This window comes from Aquarana catesbeiana, linkage group LG04 (assembly GCF_042186555.1).
Source record: "Aquarana catesbeiana isolate 2022-GZ linkage group LG04, ASM4218655v1, whole genome shotgun sequence".
NCBI classification, from domain to species: Eukaryota; Metazoa; Chordata; class Amphibia; order Anura; family Ranidae; genus Aquarana; species Aquarana catesbeiana.
The window spans coordinates 614,796,065-614,822,227 of NC_133327.1; the positions used below are offsets into that span (position 1 = coordinate 614,796,065).

Below are 26,163 nucleotides of genomic sequence, written 5' to 3' on the forward strand. Positions count from 1 at the left end.
CAGAATCGCAGGCCGTTCACACCTAGGGGTTCCGGATTGCGGGTGGAATCGTTGTGATTCCGCCTATGATTCTGAATTGTCGCAAAATGCTGGATGCGCTTGTGATCCTATTACTTTCAATGGCACCCCAATTGCCACGCAATTTTGCCACGATTGTTGCCTGACAAATCGTGGTAAGAAAGCACAAAGTTGTGGGACGCTTGTCACCCAAAAAAAGTTCTGAAAGCGCGCCCCACATTTTGCGACAATTTGGAATGGCGGGCCAATCACACCTAGGGGTTCCGGATTGTGGGTAGAACCATTGCGATTCACGGGACGGGCTTGCAATCCTGTTACTTTCAATAGCATTTCAATCGCGCCGTGAGATTTTGCCGCGATTGTCGCCTGACAAATTGCGGTAAAATTGTACAAACAAAATCATGGGATGCCTGTTGCCCAAAAGAAGTTCTGGAAGTTCTTTTGGGTGACAGGCATCCTGCGATTTTGTTTGCTCTGATTTGGCAGGCCACAATTTCTCGGGCGATTTTGCCACGATTGTTGCCTGACAAATTGCGGTAAAATTGCGCAAACAAAATCAGGGGATACCTGCCGCCCAAAAAGAAAAACTTATTTTGGGGGGGCGACAGGCTTTCCGTGATTTTGTTTGCGCGATTTGTCGGGCGACCGTTGAAAGTAACAGGATCGCATATGCATTTTGCGGCGATTTTGAACGCCTAGGTGTGAATGGAGCCTCAGAAAAAAGGTAAAAAAAAAAAAGGTATTTATAATGTTTATTTTTATAGATCTATACAAAAAACGTCTTGCCTTTGATTTGTGTTTTGGGGGTGATAAGAATGCAGATGTGTTTCAGTGTAGATGAGTTCTGTACGGAGGGAGAGGCAATGGATGAGCAGCTGAGCCCCCTGTACAGGACATGCTGTCATCTCCCCGCCCCCACGATCTGTGATTTCCCTGTCTTGTTGTGACTGGCACCTGGCTCATCTGCTGCCAGCTAATCCCCACTTCCTACCTGTCCTCCCCCCTCAACCAATCCAGAGGGAAGGAGGAGAGGAGGCGGGCGGGGCCAGCAACTCCTCCCCGGCTCATGAATATGAAGCGTTTCCCCGCCCCCGGCTCCTCCCTCCCGCCGTGGATAGATGAAGCAATGAGTCAGTGTGCTCGCAGAGGGCTCTCCGCTCTGCCTCTCATTGTTCGTCTCATCGGACGGGCTGCAGCTGATTTGCAGGAGAGAGAAGAAAAGGATCGGGATCAATAATAGAGGAGAAGAGAGAGGGGGATAAAAGAGGAGAGGAGGAGCGGGCACCGTGCATGCTGGAGCACAGAGCACCTCTCCCATCATCGGCGTCTCAGCGGCTCCGGGACTACAGGAAAGGACGGCAATGCTCTTACGGAGGAGAACCCCGTCCGCCGGCTGGTCAGCCTTCAGGCTTCTCCTGGTCTTGTTGTGCCTGCGGGTGAAGGTAGGTGTGTGAACCTACCGGGGCCCCCCATACACAGGGGATACCCAGCATCCTCCTATAGAGGACCCATCACCTCTGCAGGCTGTCACACTGGGAGCATGCTTCTTCTTCTTCCATGGATCTGCTGGCCAACCCTGGTGTGTGTTTGGGGCCCCTGAACACTGTGTGGCCCCCCAGATAGGAGCAGATTTACTACTTTATCTCTTCCACACTCTGACATTGTGTTCTGCCTGTCTTCTGTGTGTGGATCTCCTTCCTCTCATCTGTCATCTATCATGGATCTCTAACACTCTTCTGTCATCATCCCCATCACAAGGATCACACATCCCCCCCCCCCCCATATGGAGAATTGGCTCTCTTTTATTACTATTAGATGAGTCCAATCAGATCTCACATTTACCATCACATGGACTAAAATACATTTCCATAATCATGTGGAAAGCTTTGTGAATTCTGCCTTCTCCTGAAGGGTGATCCCAGTCTACCAACACCTCTAGTATGTCTGCAGTCTCTGACCCTCTCCCTGCAGTCTCTGACCCTCTCCCTGCAGTCTCTGACCCTCTCCCTGCAGTCTCTGACCCTCTCCCTGCAGTCTCTGACCCTCTCCCTGCAGTCTTTGACCCTCTCCCTGCAGTCTCTGACCCTCTCCCTGCCCCTGCAGTCTCTGACCCTGTCCCTGTCTCCTATAATTCTTGTTAGGAACCCAACAACTCCTGTACTATGTCTGCATTCTCTGATCACATTTTATAGTATGTCTGCAGTCACCAATAACTCCTATACCGTGTCCATAGTCTCCTAACAACTTTTTTTAGTATGTCTGCAGTCTCCAACCATCCCCTGTTGCATGCCAGCAGTCTCCAAGATCTCCTGTAGCATGTCCATAGTCTCTGATTATCTCCTGTAGTATGTCTGCAGCCTCCAATAACTTATATATTATGTTCACAGTCTTGTAACAACTTCTTTAGTGTGCCTGCAGGTCTCTGACCATCTCCTATAACTTTCCTACATGTCTCTGCCCCTCTTCTGTAGCCTGCCTGCAGGTCTCCTATAATTCCTATATCACATTCTTAGGTTCCCAACAACTCCTATAGCATGTCTGCATTCTCTGATCAAATCCTATAGTATGTCTGCAGTCTCCAACCATCTCCTGTTGCATGCCAGCAGTCTCCAATAGCTCCTATAGCAAGGCCATAATCTGATTATCTCATGTAGTATACCAGCAGCCTCCAATAATTCACAGATTATGTTAAGTTTTGCAAAAATTTCTTTAGCCTGCCTGCAGGTCCTCTGCCCCTCTCCTGCCTGCAGAAACTAGTATAGTATGTTCATAGTCTCCCAACTTTTTTGTGTTTCTGCAGTCTGACTATCCAGTGTGGCACATCTGCAGTCTCCAAGATCTTCTGTAGCATGACCATAGTCTCTGATTTGTCTCCTGCAGCATGTCCATAGTCTCTGATTTGTCTCCTGCAGCATGTCTACAGCCTCCAATAACTCATATATTGTGTTCATAGTCTCAAAACAACTTCTTCAGTGTGTCTGCCGTCTGACCATCCCTTGTAATACGCCTGCGGTTCTCTATATTAGTACATGAAGGGAATGTTCTGTGTGGCCCTTTGGGGATGTCAGGGGCCCCTATATCAGGGACTAGTGTTGGATTTCTTGCTGTGGTGCTCATAGGTGTGTTCTCTGATCCCTATAACAGGTGTCTGTAGCGTCGGGCCAGTTCGAGTTGGAAATCTTATCTATGCAGAACCCCAATGGAGAATTGCTGAATGGGAATTGCTGCGACGGCAGCCGGAGCACCGTGGACAGAAAGTGCACCATGGATGAATGTGACACTTACTTTAAAGTTTGCTTAAAGGAGTACCAGTCCAGGGTGTCCGCCGGAGGGGCGTGCAGCTTCGGCTCTGGATCTACCCCTGTCCTAGGAGGCAATTCCTTCAGCCTGAAGTACAGCCGGAACAGCGACAAGAACAGGATTGTGCTCCCCTTCAGCTTTGCCTGGCCGGTGAGTCAAACGGGATCATTGCTGAAACTTTGATTTCTTTTATTATGTCCTCCACTCGGAGTCTTTTCTGGTTTTCTAGTCAATTTTAATACTTTGGCCCTCAAAATGGGTCTGCAACCTCCAGGATCCCATGTAGGACTTTGCTCCATCTAAACACGTGTAGGCACCACTTAAAGAGGATGCCATGGCTCTCACAGGGTCAGAAGCGTTGCAGATCCGTTTTGGTGGCAAAAAAAAGGTCTAAAAGGAACCCTGTGCTGATCTTCTGAAAATGCTGGTTGCCTGGCTGCAATGCTGTTGCTTGATTGGCCGCAGCAGCGACTATGAAGCTGTTGACTTCTTGAAAGCCAAGCAGCTAGCATTTTCCAGAAGGCAGCTTCTGTATTCTCGGCACAGATCTTCCTTTAGGTAAGGCATCAGCTGTCGGTGCTGCTGTCAAGGGTTAATGGTTATTAGCCTAGCGTCATGTAGGGATGGATGAGGAGGGAGCTTCATGAGTGGTGGGGTAGTAGACTGATCTCCAGCGGCTGGTCCAGGAGATGCGGCGGAGTGCCTAGCCATATAAAATGTGCTGCTTGTGTGTGTATTAGGTCACTGTGCGTTGATGCCAAGGTGCACTGTATAGGATTGCTTGTGTGAAATGCGTTTCTTTTTTATTCTGAATGTGTTTAGAAGGTCAGGAGTTCGCTGTGTGGTGTCCAAGTAGAAGTGACAAGCCAGAAGTAGATTAATCTCCTTTAAACCTCTCTAGCGACGTCCGGCTGAGCCGTGTTGTCCAGTCGATTCCCCCCCGCCCGCTTCCCTCCTGTGGTTTATATTTGCTTACCTGCAGTTCCAGGAAGGATCCCGGCTATAATAACTGAGGTTCACAGGATGACGGGTCAGCCCGGTCTAGCGCCTAACCCTGGCAGGACTTTAATTGGCAGCTAAATAACCCTTGCAAGTTACACTTGCCTGTTAGCACAGCGCTCTTTTGCCTAGGCGTGATGATTGACAGCTGTAGCCAACATGAAATCTGCAATGGCTCATTTGCACTGCTTCCTTCTGTGAAGAACAAGTGGGCTTCCATGTGGTTTAAATTGTTAAGCCGAAGCCAGCCTGGGTGGTAATTGGCCTTCGGTAACCCAGGGGAGACTGTTATTGCTTGGGTAAGCTATCCATTTCTTTTTTTGCATGCTTTCGGAGGCAGGCCTGGAATGAGTCCAGGAGGAAAACGTGTGTTTTTTTTTTTTTTTTTTTTTTTAATACTGTATCCTCATACCTACCGTATCTGTGAGCGCCCTCCCTGTTCCAGCGGTTGCCCTGCCCTTCCCCTCCAGCTGTGTCCTTCGCTCCCAGCCAGGTGTTGCAGGGTGGGTGTGCAAGTTCCACTAAATCAAGGAGTGCCACTTGGATTAATCATTGCATTTCTTTTTCTTTTTCTTTTTTTTTTTTTTTTTTTTTGCTATGGAGACATTTTCTACCCTGTGTAGCAGTGATTCCAGAAACCTGTCTGTCTTTATCAGAGAAATGAACTGCTTGCACACGGATCTATTGGACCTCCAGCCTACGTTGGCTGGGCAAGTCTTCATTTCCAGGGATGTTGCTAGATCTGATTAAACTTCTCAAGTACAATCATGAAGCACATTCTGTAACCTAAAAGGCAATTTTAAAGTATTGTAAAAAAATACATTTTTTTTATATATGTAATATCTAATTTATTTTTATATATATATATATATATATATATATATATATATATATATATATATATATATATATATATATATATATATATATATATATATATATATATATATATATATATATATATATATATATATATATATATATATATATATATATATATAATTTTTATTGCGGTGTATGTGTTCAGCTTGGCCAAACCTTCAATAATAAACTGTTGACTTGAAGGACTTTATGGCACAGTTTATATATTTTATCTATTTATTTATTTTTTTTAAGTATTAAACTAAAGGCAAAACTTCTTATTTTATTTTTTATTTTTTTTTTGGACAGAGTGGAGACAGATTAAAAACCTTGTCAGTCAGGTTTGCTGTCTGATAGATGCACCCTCTATTTGTTCTGTTTACCATTATCGCCAAAAGTAAAAAAAAGAACCCCAAATTCTGGGTTGTCCCCAGTAATAGAGGGGAAATCTTCTTCCAATGGGGGGACACTAGTTCTGGTTACCTGTGGGTCTCCAAGGAATTCCCTTTACGAAGATAACAGTAATAGAGGGGAAATCTTCCAGTGGGGACACTAGTTCTGGTGGTCTGAGAATACAGAACTTTAACTAGCAGATTAACCCAAGTTATTCTTATATGAACTTATATAAAGATGGAGTCACTTCTGTTCAGTCATATTACTACAACCTGGAGGTCCCCAAGGAATTCCGTTAATTTGCAGGGATTATCTCACTTTCTGTTTTGACTATGGGGACAGAGTGAAGGTAAATCTCCACAATGGGACATAGGAGGAAAAAAAAAACTGACAGGGGTTCTAACCCTGTCTTACTCTATCTAAAATTGGGAAAAAAAGTTTTGCGTATAGTTCTAATTTAAAAATCAGGAACTGTCCTATTAAAGAGGGAAAGTTGGCAACTAATGGCAGCACTAGTACTTTTAAAGTACTGCTCAAGAATGGGTATACAGAGCATTTGTATTTGAGGTTTATCTAAGCTTGGGAAAAGTTTACACTGAGATTATTCAGGTGGATCACTGCTGAGTATCACATGTGTTTGCACTTCACTAAATAATACTACTTGTCATGTACTCTGAATATGTTTTGGCTGATGTGCAAACACAGCAATTTCTGTGTACTAACCTTGAGCAAAACAAATTTTGACCCTTAATATATTTTATTTCATATATTTAAATTTAATACATTTTTTTTTTTTTTTTTTTTCTTTTTACCCTTAATTTCCTTTGGCTGTTGGCCCTCCGTTGAGTTGATAGCAGCCAGCCAAGTCTCTATCTTGGCATCTTAACTACCTTTTTTTTAAAGTAGATTTTTAATAGTTTCATCTCCCATACTCAAACATAATTAAACAGAAGAGTAAGTCCTTCCAACAGTTGAGTTTTGAACTTCTTCTTCCTTTTTTTTTTTTTTTGATCTAATTGCATTGTTTTCTAATGCTTTCCCCCCACCAGTCATCAAATTAACTGGATATGGTGCCTGCTTGTGTGTGGGCATCCATTGCTTAACCTTGAGGGAGTTTAATTGGCTCAAAGGCCAGTTCTCTTTTGTGTTGTGGTGGTTTCCAGTCTCAAGCTTTCAACCTTGTTGTTGCCCAATGGGACCGCAGTTATTTAAGTAATGAGGCCACCCTTGTTGTAGAGAAAACCAGTATGGAGCCAATCAAAAACTCAAGGCTTGCTATATTGTCAGTTTCCCCTGAAAGTTTGTGTTCAACCGTCTGATTTTATAAGTGGATCGTATAACACTCCTAAAAAGAAAAAAAAAAAAATTATATATATATATATATATATATATATATATATATATATATATATATATATATATATATATATATATATATATATATATATATATATATATATATATATATATATATATATATATATATAATATTCTGTCTTTCCTTGTGTTGGGAATACCGTCTCCCATCAGCCTGCTTTCCTAGGCTGCAGTCCCAGTAATTTTTATTTAATTTTTTTTTTTTTTTTTTGTTAGCACTACTGGCACAATCCCTTGGTTCACACAAGTAGCCTCTGTTGGTGGAGAGAGCCAGCTTTTGCTTGCAGTGAGATAAAACTGTTATCAAATATACCATCAAAGGGATAAAAGGTTTTATAAAAATCTGCGGTATTTGAAGTACTGCCAATGCATGTAGTGCCTCCATTGTTGTGCCATTTGACTTCACTTTCCTAGCCTTGCTTTGAAGGACGGGCTGCTTCGGATGTTTGCCTACTAACCTGAGGAAATAAACTCAGGTGTTTGATCCTGAACACACTTATTATGTCTGAGTTATGGATTTATGAAGCGCTATGGTTTGCTTATCTCTAGCAAGAGGCAGGACACAACATAACGTTGCCTTGTTGTGCTGATTTTTGGGGGTTTTTTCGGCTCTTTTTGTTTGAAACTTTTTTTTTTTTTTTAATTTTTTTAGTACTTCATTTTAGTCTTTTGTTTTATACGTTATGTATAACAGATCTTCACTAGAATTTCACCAATAGGGGGCACTGGTTCATTGTAACCTACATCGTCTGCATTTGATTTCAGTTTGTGAACAGCAGCATTTTGGTTTGCTGTCAATTCATGTAAATGTGTCTAGGCATGATGTAGATCGAGATAGAATAATAGTTTATCATGTGACTCTCTCCCTCCCCTTCTTTTTTTTTTTTTTTTTTTTTTTTCTCCTTCCCTCTTGCACCAACATACAATTTTTCAGGACAAGCTTTTGGAATGTCCCTTCATCAAGGTCCCAGCAGTATCACAGATAGTACTTTTAATTGTTTCAACCTTGCAAGAAAAGGTTTCCCTTTAAATCCTATGGGAAACCTCACACTACTGCGCTACGGGCGGCGGTGCATTTTGAAAAATCCAGCATGCTGCATCTTTGGTGCGGTTTTGAAAATTGCACTAAAAACGCAGCAACAAAAAGGCACGTTTCCACGTATGTCTTCACAATGGTCCGTTGCAATTCCATTGTAGTGTTAAAAATCCTGCTTGCTGTATCTTTGGTCAGTTAAAAAATGCACAAAAAAACACCTCCCAGTTCAAATGCATTCAAAACGCAGCAAGAACGCATCATTAACGCACCTGTGTTTTTTGATGCAGTTTTTGAGTCACATGACCTATGAATAACCCCATAAGCACAGCATGGTAAAATCAGCACAAATTCACTGTAAAATTGGCATGAATTTGTGGCAAATCTTTGAATTTGTGGCAAAATCACGGTGCATTTTCAGTGCCATTATTGGCACCACGGCCGAATGCCGATAATAGTTTTTGGTCATAATTGCAGAAATGTTGGTGCATCTCTACTGGAAATGCATCTGAAACATAGCAAAATCCTGGTTTAAAAAAAAAAAGTATATGCATTTTTACTGATATTTTGCTACAGAGCAGTGTGAAAGGGCCCTTAATCAGGTTGGTTGGCCCAGTCTTTATAGAAGGGGTCCATTTTAGTCCCTGGCCTGCAGGTGAAGGCTAATTTCTGATCTTTTGTCATAGGTGGCTACACACGGCTGATAAAAGGGTTCGATTGTAGTAGTGAATTTTGGTGCACTATACCTGACATGATCCTTTTCTGTGCCTTTTGTAGTGATTATTGGTGGCATTGGGCCTGCACAGACTCATTGTTTGGTGTTCCTATACCATGTTCAATTCAAGAATAGAATTGCGGAGTTCTCTGTTGCCTAGGCTTGGGTTGGGTAATTGACCTACAGAATACGGTGCTGTAAATTTTAAAGGCACTGGTTTGAAGTTGCTAGGTTACCAGCAGCGTGCATGCTGCCATCGCACACTAGATTTATTGCATTTGAGGAAGCGGCTGATTCTGTCCATTTATTCCTCCATTCTAACTGCATTACGTCAGTTTAGTCCGCATTATGTTTGTGGTGGTTTGGGTAATTGAATTTACTTAGGCCTATAATTAATAGTGGTATGTGCCGCTAATCCAATTGTTTACGTCTCTCAGGCTGCCGTGAGGCTTTAGAGGCCTACACATTGGACAAGGGTGTTTTCCCGCTGCCTTTTATTTTATTTTCAGAGATTTCTTGTCTGAACTCATGTAAACAGAGAATTACCCGCTCTATGATCTTGTCTATCAAGCTGGTGTTGTTGTTTTGTAGACTAAGGACACCATTTGGTGTAATTATTAATGGAGTTTTATTGTCATGGGATGACACGTTGGTGTTGTGTAACCTAGCCTATTAGAAAATTGAGTTTTTTTAAGCTGAGCTATCTTGGATGCAAACTTGGAAAACTATTAAATTGAAATTAAATTAAAAAGGCAGTAAAATTGTGGTGGGGTTTGCATTTTGATATTGCGCAATACAGCTGCTGTGTGAATATACTGGATTTTGCTTGATGTCACTGAAAATGTGGTGGCATGTGTGGTGGTGTTTTTTTTTTTTTTTTTTTTTTTTTTTTGTGGGGTTGAGTTTATTTATTTGATATATATATATATATTTTTTTTCCCAAATGTTAAGTCTCTCCATTTTTGACAATTTTATATTGGCTATAGTCAGTCACTATATAATTCTGTAGGGCCTTGATTAGACATGCTCACCTCCTATAGCAGCCTTTCTCAACGTTTACCTCATAGGGGGCCCTAAAATTTTCAGGCCACAGAACACTTTCTAAACACAATTCTTCGTGGCTCAGAGATGAAGAACTTGTTTAATAAATGGCTATAGAAAATGTGTGTGGGGTTTTTTTTTTTTTTTTTTTTTTTTTTTTTTTTTCTAAGATGGTGTGTACCTGAAATCCAGGATTGAGCTGACCTTGTCTTTGGGGCTGACATTCTGCCACATAATTTGTCAATTCTGCTCGTAACAACCTATGTCCTCCTGTTTATGCCATTACATGCCTGAAAATATAAAAATGCAATTTGACTTAGGAATGGTAGCTGAAGTATAAGCTTTTCCTCAACCGATTTGAAGTGGAGGAATAATTTGTGGACTAGCTCTTGTGGATGGTGGTCCAGAAGCTCGTTGAGTGTTGGTCATACACCTATCCATAAATAGCCATAAGATATAAAGTCGACCATAGATCGATTTGAATCTCGGCTGGTTCAGCCTGGACCAACTGAGATTTGATCCATCTATGGGCAGGCTGGTTGTACCCAAGGCAATCCATCGATAGACTTGGGTACAGCCAGTCTTTCAAACTTTTTACATGTGATTACTGCTGGCAGCTATAGCCGCTAGCAGTGATCATTGTGTTCTGCTTGCTGAAATGCCCCCCCCCCCCCAAGTCTGTAGGCTTAGATTGATGGCCACTGCTCTGGTATGCAGAATTCAAGGGTTAAGTTTATTTAACCCAAGGCACACCATAGTAGGGTGATCATTTGAGGGGTAGTTCTACTGAAATGTCATGGAACAGACCTACAGGACTGTTTTAGCCTTGGAATGTTTTGGCTCATAGATTTGAAGGCCTTTTGCCAGGCAGTCTGTGCACAGGAAGTAAGAAGAAACTCTCCAAAGTAAGGGGAAATCCCCCTAGAAGGGTCACCATATGCGTTACAATCTGACCATACCATCTCTTTACAATTTTTTAACTTTTAGATGTAACAAAACTATGTAAGTATATAAGTATCTATCTCCCTTATCTTCCTGCCCCCACCCCGTCGGGAGAACATAATGTCTCCGCAGGAGGGATTCTTTCCTGCAAAATCGCTCGCTCTATGGCCAGCTTTAGACAGTTTGTCATTGAACAAGTGTTTTTCATTAGATTTTCCCCTCTCCTCTTGTCCCTGTAAGAATGCAAAATTTTTATTTCTCATCTTATGTCTGTACCTGCAATTGGTCACCAGGACAAGTGGCAAGGGTAAATCTCCTCAGCAGGGGACAGGTATAGTGATAAAAACCTGACAGGAGGTGTAACCCATCCACCCTGTATCCAGAACAAAATAGAAGCACTGGATGTGCCTCTGGTCATTGAGACTCAATCTTACCTTTCTGTGGGAAACTCTTATCAAATAGCCAAAACCTTTCTTTGATTCCTTTCCTCAAATCTTATCAGACAGATTTGCTATCTTGTGACAATCAGTGCATTAGTGCTGAATCTTCATTGTTTTTTCCTGTTTGATAGAGAGGATGCCCGCTCAGAGGTCAGGTTTTGGCTTTCTGTTCAACGGCATGCCTCAGTCAAATTTTTCAAAAAAATGTAAGCTTTGAAATCTGAAGGAATGTTCTGCAAGCCAGGGCTTCTGTTTCTCATCCAGACATAGTTCAAGGGAACCAGGCTGACTGGGATAATGCCTCCTCGTTCCTGGCACTCTGGTGTCCTGTGTATGCCAAGTCCCATGCCGACAAATTCGCAAGTCGGGTATTCTCATCTTCGCCTACTGACGTTTTGCTAATTCTCCAATAGAGGAACATTACATGGCTTTGCTACAAGAGGTTTTCAAACGTGACCAATGCCAGTAGGTACAACACACTTTGCTCCTTCTCCTACCATAACTTTTTATTAGTCTCCTGAGCCTGGCCAATACACTTGCATAAAGAGTTTTGGTAAAACTACAGATGTTTTTGCAGTCAGAAAATATTCAAAGCAAAGCATCTTGTACCTACCAGTGTGGGTCATGGTGGATGCTCTATAGTCCTATGTAGAGGCCCTCATTGATAACTTGCTGAATCAAATTGTAGTGGCCTAGATAAAACTACAGGTTAAATACAGAGTGGACTTTCTCACTTGGCTAGTTGGAGTGTTTCCTGGCTATCATTAACCATTCATGAGTCCATTTTATTTAACTGAAGATGCCCAAAACTTTGGGCTGGTTCACACCACAATTTGTGTTTTGCATGCATGTTTGCATTTCTGGTGTGTTGTTTTGTTTGTTTGTTTGTTTTTTTTTTTTTTTACATTTGCGTTTTGCTATGTTCCATGCAGGAAAATAAGCATAATTTTCTACTTTTGGCTGCACTGGTGTAAACTAGGGCCATTAAAACACATGGAAAACACTGTGCATGGCTTTTATTTTATTTATTTTATGCAGATTAACTCATAGGCGCCAGCAGTACGCAAATATGCAGCCACTTGGTGGGGTGGGCCTTGGTGCTGAGAGGTATTTACGTACCAATTTGCAGACACAGCTGTGTACGCACTGCAGGCTTCCAGCTTTGTTACTGGTGGTTAATGGAAAGCTCCTGATTGCTTTTTGCGATTGGGAGCTTTCCGTTCATGTGATCGCCTTGACAGCCAATCGCGGTGGTCACATGATCATAAACCCAGCCTCCTGGCCAGGAAGTTCTTGTACAAAGGGGGCTAAAATGCATTTGCTGTGAATATGTGTATATATTAAAAATTTACTCAATACATACATACCTTACAAACCTGTATGGACAGCCTGGTTGTACAGGAGTCTATCTATCCATTGACTGTACAGCAAGCCTATTGGGTTTTTCCTGAGCGATCACTGCTGCTGGCTATAGCCGACAGCACTAATCTGTGTATTCTGATGGCAGGGAAGCCTCCTTGCTGGTGGAATACAATACCACAGGCAGGAGACACCCCCCCCCCCCCCCCTTCTCGTTTCAAACCCAGTGTTTAAACAAAAAAAAAGATAGATATATTGGCTGCCTTAGAATCTGATTGTAAGATGGTGAAAAGCATAATTACAATCAAGCTTCAGGCTTGGTTCACACTATGAACTCCTGTTCAATTCACATGCGATGGAGTGCGATTTAAGCAAGTTCATTTTGAATGGGCTCGCATCACACTAAATTGCACATGCAGCAATTTTGGAACTGCACTGCAGCCGAGTCACACGTTTGTTTTGTCCCATGCGATCCAGTGACAGCAAACTCACCTGCGTTTGGGGTGTCCTTAAGATTGCAGTGACACCTGCTGTGGATCGCAAGGGGGGTGCAGAAAACTCGCATGGATCGTGGCGTTTTCCACACCACATTAGTGTGACCCTAGCCATAAGCTTGATGCACACTATACAACTTTTGTTGTTAGATTTCCTTTAGATTTACCTTCAGCTATGTAGTGCAAGGGCCTGCCTGATTGCATACAAATTGAAAGTGATTAGGTTTGACCTCATAATAATAATAATAATAATATTACATGGTTTTTGGTAAATCTAAAGTTGTATAGTATGTATCCAGCTTTACAGGGGATTTTGGTATTGGAAGTCTGGCCACAGCTGTCATTTCAGAATTTTGTAGAAAAATTCACCTTCTATAATAAAGTCCCCATTGGATCGCAGTAGATAAGTGATCAAACACATTCTTTTTTTATTAATTGGAAATATTTTCCAATCTTTTTTTGGAACTTCTATTCTACCCCCCAGGATTCAGTCTATTGGCAGCTGTCATACCAAACCTTTTCTAGAATTGGGTGTTGGGAACGGCCATGTCATGCTGAGACTTGTAGTCCAGTAGTATCTTGGATTACCCTTCCCATTCACTTGTTGCACTGTGTAAGGCAGGTTTCCACTCTTGTAGAGCTACAACTCCCATTGTATATTTTGCAAAGCATGCCTGTAGCTGTAGCCTAACAGGAGAACCACAAGCTCTCCCTTCTCCTGCCAAACCTTTCAGTGCATGACCCTCATTACCGCACTGGCTTGTGGTTCGCAAGGCTTTGTCCCATTGTCGTACACTGCCATGAAAAGTTTTCACATGCTGAGTAAACTTGTCCTGTTGTATATAAATTGGTGGCTCTTTTCTCTTTTTATGAGAAAGAAGTGTGTGTTCACAAATGAAACCTTCCAGATGAATTAGGCCAGGCTACCTTCTGGTGTTTCCAGCCGCAATGACTGGGGTAAAGTTATTGTATTTAATACATCACTTATAAAAATGGTGATGAATTGTATTCACATTCCACAGAGCCCCTGAGTTTACGTTGAGAATTGATGTGCTAAAACCTCCTGACCTTTCCCAGTTGGACAGATAAGCGAGAGTCTGATCATGGGAATGGATGCACAGCTGACACTTTGCCTGTTCTCCGATGAGCTGGACCCGCGCCTCCCACTTCACAGGACAGGGCTCTCCATTAGTGGCAACGTTAGAATAAATATGTTCAGCTTTAATGTAAAATCACTTCTAATGTGGACACAAAAAAATGTAGGTGACCTTTGATTGGTAGCTCTTAAAGCAGAACTACTGCTAGAAATAAGTAAAAAAAAAAAAAAAAAAAAAAAAATCTCATCAACCACTTGCCAATTCTCTCCTACATGTAAAAATCAACTTTTTTTTTTTTTAAGCAAAGACCCTAGAGAACACAATGGCGGTCGTTGCAACCTTTTATCTCGCATGGTATTTGCAATTTTTCGACTGTTTGTCTTTTTTTTTTTTTTTTTTTGTTTTTTTGTGCTTTAAAACTAAAAAAACAAAATGGTAAAGTTAGCCCAAATTTTTAAGACCCCCACAGCTCACCTCTAGGCTGGGAAGCATGAAATCCAAAAAAAAATCTCGGCTTTGAATGTAGAGGGCAGGCATGACGCCATAACATCGCGCCTGACCTCTGAACAATCATAGGGACTCCGACCATCCGAGGCCGGAGGGTCCTGTCTCCAACTCACTGATGGAAGCGGTGAGTCGGTAGAAGCACTGGCGGGAGGGGGGGACATACCCTCTCGCCGTCCGTAAGAACGGTCAAGTGGTGGAACAGCCGCTTATCATCCTTATGGTGTAGGGAATCGCCGTCTGAAAAAGTCGATATCTGAATGATGCCTGTAACTGCAGGCATTATTCAGATATACTCTCACAAAGTCAAGGGTGTCTTCTGCTGCTATGTTCATCTTCAGTCCAGAGATTTCCTCCTGCAGTACGCTTTTTTTTTTTTTTTTTTTTGTTTTTTTTTTTTTTGTTTTCCTGTCGCTAGACCTCCTCAGTCTGAAGTCCAGCATTATTCAACCCACTTCCTCTGAGCCCAGGTCATTCTGAACCTGTCCCCAGCTTGTGATGGGCAGCGACATCAGAAGCAGCACAGTAAAGAGTTTATCTGTCAATCTGCTGTTTTCTTGGCATATGCTTTGTGTGCTTTTACTTCCTCTTGGGCCCCTTTCACACAAACAAACCGATCAGGTCTACCTGACCGTTTTTTCAGGCAGTCCAGATCGGACCACCCATTGTTCTCTATGGGGCGGCAGATTCCAGCGGACACCCGCCAGGCATCCGTTCCGATAAAATCCGCTAAAAATGGACGTCTGGCGATGCGGCTGACAATCTCATGGAAATGGACATGCAGTCTGTTTCCTTCCGCCCCATAGAGGAGAGCAGGCTGTGTCCATGTCTGCTCCGCATAGCGGTGCGGACACGGACTTGTCATCTGTGGGGATCAGTGGAGAGATCAGCAAGATCAGTCAACTTTCAATCCATGTATGGGCACTGTAGTTGTACAACCCACTGGTTGAATGAAAAAAAAAAAGACTCACCTGTGGGCTGCCTAACAAGTCATTGATAATGGCTTCTCTACTGGAGATATTAAATGCAGTTGTTTTTGTACATCTTGTTTATGGGGCCAGATGGAGAAAAGGGTCAGTGCAGAGTTTTCCCTTCTGTGCAGCAAAGCAGTCACTGTTTCCCTCACTGATGACTCGCCTGGAGACATCCCTCATAGGACCCCAGAAGATGTTGGGTGACAGATGCCAATGCAATGTTAAACATTTGTTTCAGCAGGCAGAAACGTTGACTGGCTGCATTTAGACATGGGAAAGCAGTTAGGCTTGCCTACAAAATCCACCTGACATGACTGAATTCAGAGGGAAAGATAAACGTATCTGGATGGTGCTGCATAAAGGTGGCCATATTGGATTGAAATTTGGTCGGTTCAGCAGGGACTGCCCAAATATCGATCTATCTATGAGCCAGCTGGGTGTACAGAAGTCGATCTATCAAGTTTTTCCAGAACAATCGGCTCCCCTAAATGTGTGGCTGAGGGAATCGAGTTCTGCCCCATCATGTTAGATCTCGCAAGAGGTCACCACTTTGGGTAATAGTCATCTCACATCTGTGGGTAGCCTTAAAGCGGCACAAAAGGGTTAAGCGATTCACATGTCAGTTGGGATTCCATATATCTATTTGGCCTAGATGAAATCCTATATTAAACCTAAGCTGGTAGTTTTGATATTTAAAAAAAAACATGAGGATTGTTTGAGATTGTATTATAACTGTAACTCTATTTGGAGACTTCTCTGAGAAGCCACCTCACCTTCATGACATGCGGGTTTGGGTGACAAATGGCAGTTGACCTGACTCACTACATGACTTTAGCGAATGATCTGTGGTATTTCACAATAGTAGTTTGAACCTTTTTTGTAAGCCAGAATAATTGTTCATCTGTATTGTGATTACAGAATTACCGTTTAAGGGGGAAAAATCACCATTCCCTTTTCTGTGTGAATAAAAAAGAAAAATACTTGTAAAATGGAAATGTATTTATGGTCTATTCCAGCACAGTCAGATTGATGGCGGGCTGACTTGTACAGAGGTGCATTGTATTGCATGTTGCCCTCAGTCTAATGGTGGCCTTAGACCTTCTGACTCCACACCCACCAGAACAATCAGGACCTTTTGGGGCCAGTAGCCTACAACCTTCGGAATGTAGGGGGCGCACCTTTTTGCTAGATTTCTTGAAAAACCTCTTGCTAGATCTCATTGAGAAGCTTGGGATTGAGAAGATTGGGATGATCGTTGTCAACCATGTGCTGCTTTAGTCCATTGGGCCATTTGCATGAGAAACAGATTTGTCCTTCTGCTACATGTATCTCCGCCTGACATCTGTCTGTCTGGGTCCATTGTGATGTTTTTCAGGCGTTGGAGACTGGAGGGTGAGGTGTGTAGGCGGGTTACATAATGAGAGCACATGGGATCATGTCCTTCCATTGAGCAAGCAGGTGATGGTGGGAAGCCACAAAGCTACTAAACAAAATACATGTCGTCCTGGCTAAGCTGTGTGGCAGGATGAAATTTAAATTTTTTTTTCAACTTCTTTTAACTGGAGTTCAGATTATGTACTCTGTGCACTGGAAGGGAGGGATACACCGATACCAGTTTTTTAAGATTGAGTACCGATACTTTTTCTCAAGCACTCGCCGATACCAATGCCTATTTTCAGCCCCGGTTCACATATATGCGACTTGGATATGTTTTGAACTGCATCTGATTCGCATGACATGTGAACCAAAAGGCTTTTCTATGGAGCCAGTTCATGTAGGTGCAGGCCGGGGTGCAGTGTGATTTCAAGAAGGGTCCAGTACAATTTTCAGCCCGGTTCAGTGTCATACACTTTAAGAATTCTCACCTAAAAGCGGAGGTCCGCCCACACCTAGAAAAGTTAAGTCTGCAGTTGCAGACTTTTAATATTAGGACACTTACCTGTCAAGGGACCCCCGCAATGTCGGCACCGCAGCCGATCTTCAGAACCACTGTCAGGTGCAGCCATTGCCGGTAAGGGAACCCGACAGTGAAGCTTTTTGGTTTCTCAGCCGGATCTCTATTGCTCATGCACACTGTGCGCTCCAATTGGTGCGGAGGAGGGGGGGCGGGGCTGAACTTCTGAGAGGTGGCCCCGTCTTGCAGAAGTGGGGAAGGGGACCTGTCACAAATAGGTCCCCCATTCGCTCCTCCCTAAAAAGTGGCACCGGAGGGGGGAGGAGACTAACAAGAAGCTCCACTTTTGAGTAATACTCTGCTTGAAGGTATTTGGTTTTAGTACTGGAGCATTTGCATGAGTACAAGTACTCGTGCAAATGCCTAATACCAGCATCGGTGCAATGCTACTTTGTTGGCTAAACATTAGTCGTCATACAGAATATGTAAAGTTGCGCACCACTTGGGTTATCGTCTGCATTTTTAAAGGTTTTCTATGCTGAAGGGGGGAGAGTCTGCCATGGCTGAGCAAATGGAAATACATTTGCTTGGCTGTCTCTGACTTCAATACGGAGTCAAGGGACCAAAACAAACACAAGGATCAGAAAAGTGAAAATTTCCTATCTGCATACTTTTTCCTGGGTCATGGATTCCTAGACTCCATTCACACCTGAGCATATCGATTCACTGGTGGGTTTGTGTTTTTTTTTTTTTTTTTTTTTTTTTTTTTTTTTTTTTTTTTTGCCAATAGAAAGCACTAGAGGGAGGAGAGAGGACATTAGGGGTGGGGAGCTGTTATTTGAGCAGAAAAAACGCTCAAGTCAGGCGTTTCTATTGAAGTCTATAGGGCCAAAAATGCTTGTAATCTGCCAAAAAGCTCATGTACTTTCAGGCGTTTTGCTTCAGGTGATAGAACACTCAGATATGAACAGGGGCCATGAATGGGATTTGGTTGTTGAGAGCTTTAAAGCTTCAAGCAGAAAATCGCTGGGGTGCCAATGGGGCCTTAGTGCCAGGGCTCCGCTCACACTAGTGCGACTTGTCATGCGACTTTGGACACAGTTGCAGCCTATTGATTTCCGTGGCACCCGTTCCAGTCTATGCAACGAAGTTGCCGCAACTTTGAAAAGGTTCCTGCACTACTTTGATGCGACTTGAGCGCCTGTGAGTGTAAAGTCTCATGAAAGTCACACTTGAAATCACATGAGTTTTGGAGTCGCACTAGTGTTAACAGAGCCACTGGAGGAGCATGGCCACCAGGAGACTATCGTTTTTCAGAAACTGAAGTCCATATTAACTGCTTCCATATTGGATCTCGTACAGGATGAGGACTTTCAGGAACCAGGTTTTTAGCATGCCTAGAAAGTCCCAGCTGGTATTCCCCACTTTTTATTCTGCATTATTCCTTAGTTCCCTGGCTGTTTCCAAGTTGCAGAGCTGGAGCATGTCCGAAAAAGGTTCAATCTATTCCAGCTACAGAGCATAGCTGCGGGACGCATTCTGTTCACTGAATACACCCTCAGCGACTTCATGAGGAAATAGTGGCTTCATTATAACAGCGTGTGTCAGTTAATGCGTTTGTTAACTTGCTGTGTCGCGGGGTGCCATAACGCTGCAGATAAGATAATCGTTCATAGGACTGTAGAGACTCAGCGGTGGGTTAAAGGTGAGCGGCTTGCTTATTATAATGATAGCATTTTATAAGCGCGCAGTCTTTTGAAAAGTGTTTTTGGATTAGCGAAGGGATCATAAAACGACGGTGGCGCTTGTCAAACATTCAAAGTCCCTTTACCAGCTCAACCCAGTTTTATGCACTCCAGGTAAATGAGTAAAAAGGCCTCTTGTTCATGCTTGCTGTGTGTGAACCTGACTGCTGTGCTTGGCTGGCCAGCTGGTATTCTATCTATTAACCTTGCCACCCTTTTGTAACGAGCGCATTTAATTATCGATGGGATTCTTTAAGTACGTAGGTTAATGTCAAATGGCCAGTGAGCTATTGGAATAATGGCCATACATGCTCACTTTGATAGAACGTTTCTAACTATATTTATAACATAGGACAGTCCAGTTTGCTAGGTCTACACCTGCTGCAAAATGTATTGGGTTATAATATTCACCATCTGTGATTAAGGTGAGTACAGGCGGGTGTTTCAAGCTCCATGCACACTAGCTTTTTTTTTTTTTTTCTGCTCCTAGAAGCTAAATGGTGCTTTCCTATGTGTCCATGCACACTACTGTAGGCTATTAAAATTTTTTTAGCTTCCGTGTCTAGGAGCAGAACATTACTATTCTTATTCATTTTTTTTAATTTATTTTTATTTATTTTTTTTTTGTAGTTTTTTTTTTTTTTTGAGCTTTTTTTTTTTTCCACCAGAAACACTCCAAATAGCTTTTTTTTTTTTTTTTTTTTTGAGTAGGGAAGAGTTAGAACCTGTCAGGTCTTTATTGCTGTCTGGGTCCCCGGTGAGGTTTATTATTTTAGTAAAGCTAAACTGCTAAATAACTTTTCTCATCAGCAGTATATAGCAGCCTTGTGACTTCTATCAGTGTCTGGTTCAAGCTTGTAGGAGGCATTTTCATTCTACTTGGACTATAGACCTCCGACCCTCTGGACAGTGCTGATTGGCCCTGTGCTGATCACATGCACTGTCCCAAGAAAAACAAAAAAACTCTAGCAATACACACCAAACTGAGCATGTGCAGGGTGACTCCGAAGGCTCTGTACTAACAGGAGATGTATTGGGGACAGTGGAAGGGGAGGATCAGAGAAGATGGTATCAAACAGCCTTTTTACACAATGCTCAGGATTAAACCCTTAGACACACAGACACACACTTAAGATTTTCTGCAGATTTTTGTCTTCAGATTTACCAAAACCATGTAGTGCAAGGGCCTACCTGATTGCATACAAAATGAATCTCTTAGGTTCGGTTTCCACTAGTGTGACTTTTCATGCGACTTGGGACTGAAAAGTCGCATAACAAATCGTACCCCATGATTTCCAATGAGTACCGTTCATATCTGTGTGACTTCAAAGTAGTCCCTGCACTACTTTGGTCCCACTTTGATGCGACTTGAGGTCCATATACCTCAAGAATACACAGGCATTGCTTCAAGTCGCAGCAAAAAAATCGCGCAACTTTGGGGTTGCAATAGTGGAAACCGAGCCTGAAGGTTTGGCAATAATAATAATATTATTTTTATTTCGGTAAATCTGACGACAAATATCTGCAGAAAATCGAATAGAGTGTGTGTGTGTGTATAGTGTTCCACAGTGAGTATATCAAGCATGCGTTACTGTAATTACAGACTGATTTTTACTGTTGCAGGTTTAGTAACACTTTAAGGCTGCCCATACATTATACAATTTTTATTTATTTTTTTTTTCATATTCAATTTCCTTTTAGATTTAACTATGTAGTGCAAGGGCCTCCCTGATTGCATACACATTAAAAGTGTTTAGGTTTGACCTCATTATATGGTTTCTGGTAAATCGAAAGGAAAATTTGTATGTGTGGCCAGCCATACACGGAGGGAATTTTTATAACTGGCAACCACGGGCAGACAGTGTTGATGCGGGAATCCCTCAAGCTGGGCCGTTGTTTTCTCCCGGCCGGGGAAGCCGTCCCAGCCTGGAGAAAACGGTGATTATCGCTAGCGGCTATATCAGCCACTTGTAATATTCGTAAGCGAATCCGGCAGGCTGGTTGTACTCGAATTGATTGCTCAACTTGGTACATGCAGCCTGCCCACTAATGGTTCTGATCTCGGCTGGTTCCTGCTGAACCAGCTGAGATTCAAATGTATGGCGGGCCTAAGGCTCGCTTCACAGTGCTGTGACGGCAAAGTGGTACAACAGCATGCTAGTTGTACTGAAGTCAGTCGATTTCAGTGCAAAGAGTCTTCCCATAGATGGTGCGAATTCGGCTGGGTCCTGCTGAATTTTGAGCCATGTATTGGCAAGTTTCAGGCAAGGGTGACATTAGGGATGATGTAATTAATTGTGATCCCGCTAGCAATTTAATCGCTGATGATGGTGCTGACCAGCGTTCTATAGAGATGGCGTAAAGTGCAGTTTTGCCTCTAACTCAATGCTGCTGGATCCAGATCAAGCGACAGATTTCTTTTAAATATAAATTTGCGATTTATATTGAAAATCCTTCTGCATTTTGAAACGAAAAACTGCTACTCCCTAAAATAGGGGTGCTAATTGCCGCCAAAAAAAATCACCTGACTTTAACCTAAGGGATTTTTTAAACTTTCAGGTGGGGTGCATTAAAAATGCATGAATGGGCCACATTCCGCCTCCCCTTATTTCTCAAATTCAGCGGCTGCCACAGTTGCAATGCTTTGCTTTTCACCTGTGGCAAAAAAACTGTTGCTTGTCGCATTCGACAGGCAGTAAGCTTGCTGAATGAGACCCAGATCAAGTGAAGGCATACGTGAAAATTTGGTGCAGAAATGACAAGGTTAAAACCAGCTGTGAGGAGGTGTTGTCTTCTGCCCTGTCAAACTCTTCTGAAAAGAGATCTGAATGTGGATTGCTTTTCAGAGGCGCAGTGGTTTGGACGCAAGTCTAAACTCTGCTAAGGGCTCTCCTGATATCCCTACCTATAAATTATTATTATTGGGCTCCAAATGAAAAATAATTACTATAAAATGATCCTGGACAAGCCGTAGACTGGCATATTTTCTCTGTAAGCATGGAGATGCATTAGACTGTCAAAATTATTGGGACGCCTGCCTTTACATGCACAGGAACTTTAATGGCGTCCCAGTCTTAGTCCGTTGGGTTCAATATTGAGTTGGCCCACCCTCAGGTTTAGGAGTGTGTCTATGGGAAGGTTTGACCATTCTTCCAGAAGCAAATTTGTGAAGTCCGGCACTGATGTTGGACAAGAAGGCCTGGCTCAGTCTCCGCTGTATCTCATCCCAAAGGTGTTCTATCGGGTTGAGGTCAGGGCTCTGTGCAGGCCAGTCAAGTCATGTCCCCCCCCCCAACTCGCTTATCCATGTCTTTATGGACCAGTTCCAGTGAAGGGAACTCTTAAGGCGTCAGCATACCCAGACATTTTGAACAATTTCATGCTCCCAACTTTGTGGGAACAGTTTGGGGACGTCCCTTCCTGCTCTAACATGACTGCCACAAGTGCAAAAAGCAAGGTCCATAAAGGCATGGATGAGCGACTTTGTGGGGAAGGAACTTGATGGGCCTGCACAGAGCTCTGACTGCAACTTGATAGAACACCTTTGGGATGAATTAGAGTGCAGACTGAGAGCCAGGCCTTCTCGTCCACATCAGTGCCTGACCTCACAAATGCGCTTCTGGAAGAATGGTCGAACATTCCCATAGACACACTCCTAAACCTTGTGGACAGCCTTTCCTGAGGAGAAGAAGCTGTTATAGGTGAAAGGGTGGGCCAACTCAATATTAAACCGAACGGACTAAGACTGGGATGCCATTAAAGTTCATGTAAAGGCAGGCGTCCCAATACTTTTGACAAAATAGTGTATGTCCTAATGCTTGCTTTACTCTGCCAGATAAGGGGGGATCCAAGACGAGCACCTACCATCCGGATGGTGACTGATCTGGCGTGCGGCGGTACCATTCCTTCACTATGTCCAATAGGAGGTTCAGCCAAAAATGTGTTTTCATGAACTCCTCTGACTGCTTGTAGCATTTTTTCCCCTCTTAGACCTCAGTGATGGGTCTTTTAATTCCAAGCAATGCTCAATACATTATTATGAACATTCTTGCTGTATTTAGTAACCCAATGTAATGGGCAAGTATTACAAATGAATTTTATCATTGATATGATCGGTTACAAAGGAAAAAAAAACGTTTTCTCCAATACTTTATAATACATGCTAGTTTTGTGATTAGAATACATTGTAGTCTGGCCACCCAGACAGGGAATGACCGCTAATATTAACCAAGAACAATAGTGTGGCCATTCTGACTGCAACGAGGATTACAGAACATAATGGGGCCCATCCAAAAATAATGCAAATACAGGACAAGCAACAGGAAGCAGCAGTAGACTCAGCAGAGCTCGGCTCCCAGACAAACCGTGGACTTAGTTCACACAATGGCAACTTTAGCACATTATGTATTCACAGGATACTCATTATTCCAGTAGGCTTGCCAGATCAGAGATCAGCCCCAGTGTATTGGATACAACACATGCATAGTTTTGGATGGTGGCATTTTGTGTCGCTCCGTCATTTTGGCAACGCTGCTGCAGCCGTATCACATTCAAAGTTCTATTAGTATCGTTGACTTTTTGCTTTGGGTATCGTAAGGGCTCATATACGTGCCGGGAAGTGTTTTGCATTCATTCGCGTATCCCTCATTACACTTCCTTTTTTTTTTTTTTTTTTTTTTTTTTTAAGAAATTGATAAATGCCATAAGGGATATTTCACAAAACCTGGTGCATCCAGAATCTGTGGTAGTTGTACATAATAATAACCATAACCAATCTAATTGTCCTGTAACAGTATACGTTATCAGGGGTTTTTTAATGCATTCTGTTAGGACAATTCTGTTGGTTAGCCGGCTGGTCGGTAAGGTCGGCCAGGAATTTCTTTGGTTTTGTTTTGGATGCCTCGCCCTTCCATGTGCTCCAAAGGCCAGTTATAGGTGAGGGCAGTGGCCATTTGTACTGTTGGAATACTGATGAGGGGACACACTGGACACCTTTGCTGCCATGGTGCTATATGCTGGGTGTCCATTGCGCCCCTGTGCCTTTCAGGAGGGGTGGGCTCCATCCAGGCTCACCTGCCCTCTGCCTGTTCATTATAATGCAGGTGCTCCTTGCTGCAAAGGCCAGTTATAGGTAAGGGAAGGGGCCATTTGTACTGCTGAAATATTGGTGAGGGGACTACATTTTGGACACCTTTGTGGTCATGGTGCTATAGGCTGTGTCCCGTGTGCCCCTGTGTCTTAAAGGAGGGGTGGGCTCCATCCAGGGGCTCACCTTGCCTATTCATTATAATACATGTGTTTCTACTATGGAGGCTCTTAAAATGTAGAGTTGGGACTACAGAACACACTGGGGTGCCTTGTTTGGGGCCTGTAGCTTACACATATATTTGCAACTGTGTGCAAACTAAACCCCCTGTATTTAAGGCATACTGTTAGGATAATTTGGAGGGGGGGGGGGGGTTATGGTGTGGGGTTGTTTTTTTTTTTTTTCTCAGGGGTTGGTCTTGGCCCCTTAGTTCCAGTGAAGGGAACTCTTAAGGTGTCGGCATACAAAGACATTTCAGACAATTTAATGCTCCCAACTTTGTAGGAACAGTTTTGGGATTGGTCCCTTCCTGTTCCAACTTGACTGCGCACCAGTGCACAAGCAAGGTTCATAAAGACACAGATGAGCGACTTTGGGGTGGAGGAACTTGACTGGCCTGCACAGAGTCCTGACCTCAACCCGATAGCACACCACCTTTTTTGGATGAATTTGAACAGAGATTGTGAGCCAGGCCTTCTTGTCCACATCAGTCCCTGACCTCACAAATACACTTCTGGAAGAATGGTCAAACATTCCCACAGACACACTCCTAAACCTTGTGGACAGCCTTCCCAGGAAAGTTGAAGCTGTTCTAGCTGCAAAGGGTGGGCCAAATCAATATTGAACCCTACGGACTAAGAAGGCCATTAAAGTTCATGTGCGTGTAAAGGCAGGCATCCCGATACTTTTGACGATCTAGTGTAGTTTGCATAAATCTAAGGTTGATAAAGTAAAGACAGCCATAGATGGTTCAAATCTCTATTAGAACCATGTATGAGCAGGCTGACTGTACCCAAGTCTATCCATCGATCGACTTGGGTACAACTAGCCTGTCAGATTTTTAGGATGCGATTATTGCCAGCAGCTATAGTTGCTATCAAGAATCGCTGTGTTCTCCTGGTGGGGACAGCTTCCCAGGCCTCCCACCAGGAGAGACAATGGCTCTACAGGAGGATTTTCCCCATCAACACTGACTGATGGGGCAATCGTGTTTTTTTTTTTTTTTTTTTTTTTTTTTTTTTTTTCTTAGAAAAGAAAATAGTATCTATGGCCAGCTTTATAATGTGCATGGTGTCTGTAATGCCCTCCCACAATAGTAGCCATATGCACACACAGGCCGGATTGGGAAGAATGTGACACATCCATATATCTTTTTTTTTAATAGATGTTCTGGGGGTAATGCCACCCAGGACCCCAGCGCTGCAAGATTGCTAGTTTTTAAGTAGTTAAAACAATATCCTGGTGGTTTTATGATGTCTTGGTTGCTTGTGGTCAGGGTTTTAGGATTGGAGGTCACGTTGAAGTTCTGGTGACACACATTTCACCAGCAGAGTCGGGTTTTGATGTGTGATTTCAAGGTTTAGGACTACGTTCTCCATTGACTAAGCAGATTTATTTTGCTGTCCCATCAGAAAAAGTAGAATTGCTCACCACTTTTTTGTTTGTGTTTTTTTTGTTTGTTTCTCTATGAATTATGTGGAAGTTTTCTTTTTCTTGTGTTTTCCTTCTAATCAGCAGTTCACTGCCCAAGGCCTGCAAGAGCTTGGTTCTGCTCCTGAGCCAGGCTCTCCCCGGCCCTGAATCGGCGCTCTGCTCAGATCTGCTTAAGGAACACTTCTTGGCAATGTTTGTGGAAAATGCAACATGCAGATCCTGATGTAGTGTTTATAGT

The 26,163-nt window shown here is 42.9% G+C and overlaps 1 protein-coding gene across 1 annotated transcript in view; it reads left to right on the plus strand.

Moving 5' to 3' along the window:
• The first annotated feature begins 1,094 nt into the window (after positions 1-1,094).
• JAG1 (jagged canonical Notch ligand 1) overlaps positions 1,095-26,163 on the plus strand; it is an 82,052-nt gene continuing 56,983 nt past the window's right edge. Inside the window, exons 1-2 of the mRNA XM_073628267.1 lie at positions 1,095-1,460; positions 3,163-3,468. Coding sequence (XP_073484368.1) covers positions 1,380-1,460; positions 3,163-3,468 — 387 coding nt within the window. The 5' untranslated portion in view covers positions 1,095-1,379. The remainder of the gene's footprint in view (positions 1,461-3,162; positions 3,469-26,163) is intronic.